Genomic DNA, 5,836 nt, shown 5'->3' on the forward strand with positions numbered 1-5,836 from the left:
AAAAGTAAGAAAGATCTTAAGAAGAGAAGTGTATAATCCTTAAGCCATCAGTCTCGTGGATGTATGCAAATCTCGTAAGAAGTTCATCTTTCTGATTACCAAGTACTTAACGTGTTAATTACAGTCACATGGACGGTTTCGGTGGTAATGCCCGATGCGCACGACGAATACAGATCGAATCGTCAGCCCAGAAATTTACACGGTGAAAGTATACGTATATATTCCTCGTCGTCCTCGTCCTCGTCCTCGTCGCGTATTTTTCCTGCGAGCGTTCGATTACTACGTGCCACGTGCCGATGCACTTTCTATACCGTGCACCGTCTCACACGAATTCCCCGTGAATTTATTAAACGGTTAATCATCCCCGTTCGATCGATCCACTAAAATTTCTCTGCCCGATCTTCTACATTAAATAGATCATCGATATTCGACGTGATCACAATTACAGTACGCTCTTCGAGGCGTCGAAATTTCGAACGATTATTCCCCCGAAATGGAAAATTGAAAATTAATAAATAATTATCGAATACGTTATACGACGCCTTGATAGAGCCGTGTTGGAACAAGACACAGAAACCATCCGTGTGACCATAGGGAAATAGTTACTTATTCTCTATACACCAATATACGTGTCGATATTGGTGCGTGGTACCTTAATTTCTATGTTCACTTAATCGACTACCTGCTCGTATACCTCTCTCCTTTTTATTCTTTCAGAAGCGAGAAATCGGTTATAACGGAAGAAGAGATGCCACTAACACGTTCGAGGCCGAGAGGGTGCGCGACACACCGATCACCGGAACTGAAGAGGTGGCCACGTTACGGAAACAGGATCTTTTATACCCTGGATATTATTGATCCCGCGCGGTGGGCCGCGCGGCCCGTCTCACGTGCGCAGGTCCTTGCTGGACGGCGCAGCACTTCGCCACCCCCTGTGGGGCCGTTTCCGCGCGCTGGACACCTTCTGCTCGACGATTTTCATGGGAGACGGTAAATAGAGAATCTCGAACGTGAAGAGGTAATTTCTTGTAACGTGCCGGCGAGCTCGCGAGTAACAGAGAAGATCTGTTTTCTTTTTCATATAACCCTACGGTTAGTTCGCCGAGTTAAATTCCCATCGCGAAGTATTTCTCGATTGAAACGAGAAGCATTTTCATTCGAGCACTCGAGTGGTCGCGAAAGGGTTGAATAATGATATGTGGTAGTAAATTAGATGGTACGTTTCGAGTGTAACAGCTACGTAGAGATTTTGTTGTGAGTAGATTGTTGTTGAACGTTGCTACGGGATCCAGAGGGAAAATCAATATGGCCGACGAGATAGATAGAGGAAGCGAGAGTGGGTGAAGGATGTCGAGCTTTGTAGTTTGAGTAATGGGAAGGTCGATCTTGCTCTTGTGTATCGAGGAATTTATAGGTTAGTATCTTTCACAGGGTTCTTTTGAATAATTCGACGATATTTTACCCGGCTTGCGAAAAAGAGCGTTTCTTTTTGCAGCTTGAACGGTGTTGCAACGTGCACGGTAAAGAATTACAAGTGTGTTTGTTTTTTAATACTTTCGTGGGAGAAATGTAACGATTGCGCGGAATATATTGCGAGAGGGAGAAGAACTTGTATGCAGAAACGTAAGCTGAATGATAAAATATGTGTACAATTCAACCCTTTCGTTGATATTCCCTCTCGTAGATGGCGATGCATAAAATTTCCTACAACTAACCGTTACGTGCGCTGCATTTTAGGTTGGCCTTCCTTAATCAAGTCGTTTTTCAAAGGCGGGGGAATTCCGCGAGGATCCTCGCCCTTGCAACAACACACAGGCTTAATTAAAAACTCGCATACAGAGTTGAACCTTCGTGAAAATAAAATTCGTACGGATACACGGGCTGTTTTACAAGGCGATAAAGTGTACACGAAATTGTACCATAACTTTCACGCATCCCCCTGTAAGAGAATTCTTCCTCGTAATTTTCGTTAAAATCTTCGAGGAAACAACGATGCACGGTGGTGGTACCCTCTGACGGAGAGTAGTTAAAATTATCTTATGCTAAATCTGGGTCATCATGGCTGGCAACTTCTACTGTGCGCAGTTTACTCGCGAAACATAACCTCAAAAACATTTATACGCAATATTTACGTATTCGCTGTTTAATCAGATCGATTCTATTTTAGGTTCGATTCGTATAAATTCGATGTTAGTTCTTTTCGATGATCGATGTGACTAGATGTTGAGGCTAAAATCGTTCATCGGTTAGCTTGACGATAAATGCAATACAGGTGCAGCGTATAATTTTGTTTACATGTTCTAGTAAGTGACGTATATTTTACGTAGCTGATGATTAGTGAAGGGCACTCTAAGCAATTATGAATAGTATTTCCTGCAGAAATGGCAACGTCGGGGAACTGTTAGCATCGGACGAGCACGCGACGAGAAAAGCTACGACGATTACACATAAGTGAAGTAGAATGCGTAGATCACAGATGGATAATCTGACGTGGTCGTTTCAGTGAGTATTGTATGCAATTTTTTGCATCATACTTATCAACATTTGTATAGAAAGATACGATATTAAAAGTAGAAAATGATAAATTCAATATACCATCGTGAGTTTGCTCCTTGAATTTATTTTAAAATATTCCTACAGCACAAGTGGACTTGCTAGTGCAAGCAACCCTTGGCCAGAACTTTGCCAGAAGAATCAAATCAAACATTCTGCGCGTAAAAAAGATTTTATAAATATTGGTGAGAACAGAATAGTGAGCCTGGATACTTTGGAGTATCCAGAGCTTGGTGATACAATTGTTAGGAGCAGAAATTCTGTGCTACCAAAAGAAGAATGTTTGCCAAGTTGCAGTGTACAGACTTTAGTCCCTGTGCAGACAAACATAGAACCAAAGAGGTCAAAAACCTTAAAAAGGTACAAACGGTCAGACAGAATTTGTATCAACCTTCAGGAAGCTTTGCAGGTAATTGTTATTGTGTTTCAGACCAAATAATCGTACAATGACATGTTAAATATTTTTATAATCTCACTTGTAGAATACTAGGTGTTTAAATAAAATGAACAATAAAGAATTTCCCAAATTGAAGATTAATCTGTACATGGGAAACCTAGGATTTACAGTGCCAAACATGCTAGATAGAAACAAAAGTTCTGATCTTAGAAAAGTTAGGATATGCATTTCAAAGGACAAGAAGATCTCGAAATTGAAGAGAATCATATTATTCGAGCGTGACATGAAGGCACAGATTAACATACACAAGGGAGAAACATTTGAACGTGCAAAGATAGAGACTGTTTGCAGAGATGTGGATGCCATTAATTTTAATGCTTTGAAGATTACAGCAGATCCGGAAATAGACGTGGATTATCCAAGAGGCATGTGTACAATGACACTATATGGCAACGACTACAGAGTTAGAAACGAGATAAATCTTTCCGACAGTACTCTGTGCCATAGACCTGATGTCATTGACAAAATAAATAATCTGAAGATTCAAGGAAGGCAGTTGACGTATAGACCAGTCGGAGACGGTAATCGTATAGAGTTCCCTCAACCGCAAATGAGCATGGTCGAAAACGATATCGTCGACCAGATTTTTTCTCTTAAAATAGAAGAAGACACGAACCAAGAAAATAGCGCAGAAATAGACGATAAAAGCTTGATAAAATTTTCTCACAATTTTAGAGAGTAAGTACAGTGATTTGTACATAACAATAGGTAACAAAGGATTCTATATTTTCTGTACAACACCCATATGCTATTTCACACCGTTGTATCGACACAGTTGTAATATACATTTGTACATTTGACCCATCAATCCTTATTTATACATGCAATAAATAATTATATATTGTACTACTAAAATGTCTGCCAAATTATACATCTCCCGCTCCATTTTTATCCGTGATCATAACCTCTTCTCGCTTAAATTCTCCAATCTTTTTGCAAACTACAAGTACCTTACAGATATTGTACAAACATATTGACGACAAGCCTGAACGACAGCCTCGAAAAATTTCTAAAGGAAATTACGAGGCTCCAAAAAAGATATCACGTAAAATATCCGAACAAATCTCAGTATAAGCGCCGATATTACTCCGGTTTGAGAGAAGTTCGAAAGCAGGCAGAATTGAGGAAGCTTAAATTCGTGATTGTCGCGCCAGATATTGAGAAAGTCGAACTGGAAGGTAAATGTAAAATTCACGGTGTCTTGTGAACCGAAAGTGGAGAAATTAAAAAAAAAATGTGAACAATTGCGTGATTTTAGACGGATTGGACGATCAAGTGAATAAATTGCTCGAAACATGCAGGAGACAGAACGTAGTTTTCAGCTTTGGATTACGAAGGCGGAAATTGGGATACTATACTCACGGAAAAGGATTCGTGGGATGCGTTGGCATTGCAAATTATAGCGGGACGGAAGTAAGCAGGTTCTAATCTTTCGATTCACAACACACAAAAGTCACAAAACACTTAACACACTCTTTTCCAGCTGCTTTTCAAGAACGTTTTAATCGAGCTGGTGTACGCACGAAACGCGTTCAAAAAACTAAATGGCGCCGCAGACAACGCTATCGATATATCGAAAATCGTCTCGGAGGATTTCTTGCCTTCGGAAAATATTAACGCGCTTTTAAAAATTTTATCTCACAATATGCATAGTTGATGGGAGAATAATAAAAAAGAAAAAAAAATGCTTTCATTGTATTCGTTAAAAAAGTAACACGTTATTAATTACATGTAAGAAGGAAATATAGATCGATAGGTGATCGATCAATTCGATACACGTCGATACTTCAACCGCTATGACTATGTAGCTCTGCAATCTTTTTATGTTTTGTGTAATTTTTGAAGCTTCGATACAATAAACTTAAGTCCTCCATTATCAGTGAACTAACTAAATCATATTTTTTTTATCGATCATTCGAAATAGTAACCCACAGTCGATGTCGACTGCGACAGGAGGCATCTTTCGATACAGCACAGACGAGGTAAGACGAAAGTAGATTTATCACCCAATGCATTTTTTTGTCTCACGTCAAGGGGGTTCTAGAGCCTCCTTACCATTTACGTGTTACTTTCTGCATTACTGATCGAGTATAGAATAAAATTATCAATGGTTGGAATTAAAACAAAACATAAATATGAAATTACAAGTAAAGTACAACTATGAGATCTTTTATATCTGTCGACTTTTGTGTATAATTCTTAAACTCATCGCTCTATTATCGTAGAGGTCATAACAAAACCCCTGATTTTTTACACAATCGGTATTTCAGAAAGTGAGACGTAAAGTTCCATAAGATGACAAGTCTCTTCTGTATTTCGTCTGTGGATAAACGTCGACTCAGGTATCACTCTCAAGGTAAAACAGACTCGAGTAACATGGTTGTTGTCTGAGCTATACGACAGGTGTAATATTCGCCCGGTAATATATCGAATATTGGTTCTAAAATAGCGCGTAACGCGCGACTGCTCGTAAAATCAAAATCAACGCAGCGATACATTTCAGTCTGACGCTGATACTTGAGTTAATTAGCGCGTTTGTGTGCATTGAGCGTGCACGAGCGACCGTAGGAGGATTAGTATCGATACCACATTAATTTTAATGAAAGATGCTAATCGATTCAGGTGTAAACGTTTTATCGGCCAGTTGCAGTGATTCCTGGAATCTTTGGTATTCAGATTCTTGCGTTTCGCAGAGTATCGCCCTGCTGCAGCAACCTTGTTACCCGGAGTTATGCTGCAATTACGATAAATCGACCTGGAATAAATAATTTTATTCGTAATAGCGTATTCCAAGCGACATCGGATCCTCGATGATTAATCACCGAA

General features: G+C 39.5%; 1 protein-coding gene across 2 annotated transcripts; it reads left to right on the forward strand.

The window, feature by feature from the left end:
* The first annotated feature begins 2,066 nt into the window (after nucleotides 1-2,066).
* On the forward strand, nucleotides 2,067-4,667 carry LOC108574797. Of its 2 annotated transcripts, XM_017937441.1 has the most exons (8): nucleotides 2,067-2,077; nucleotides 2,168-2,303; nucleotides 2,380-2,502; nucleotides 2,641-2,962; nucleotides 3,036-3,688; nucleotides 3,968-4,188; nucleotides 4,269-4,423; nucleotides 4,494-4,667. In XM_017937441.1, the coding sequence occupies exons 3-8, from the start codon at nucleotides 2,462-2,464 to the stop codon at nucleotides 4,665-4,667; spliced, it is 1,566 nt and encodes a 521-aa protein (XP_017792930.1). In that variant the 5' UTR covers nucleotides 2,067-2,077; nucleotides 2,168-2,303; nucleotides 2,380-2,461. The 2 variants fall into 2 exon arrangements, with proteins under 2 accessions (XP_017792930.1, XP_017792929.1); XM_017937440.1 differs by lacking the exon at nucleotides 2,067-2,077 and having other exon boundaries at nucleotides 2,113-2,303.
* The last annotated feature ends 1,169 nt before the right edge of the window (nucleotides 4,668-5,836 follow it).

This window comes from Habropoda laboriosa, unplaced genomic scaffold (genome assembly GCF_001263275.1).
Source record: "Habropoda laboriosa isolate 0110345459 unplaced genomic scaffold, ASM126327v1 scaffold257, whole genome shotgun sequence".
Taxonomy (NCBI): Eukaryota; Metazoa; Arthropoda; class Insecta; order Hymenoptera; family Apidae; genus Habropoda; species Habropoda laboriosa.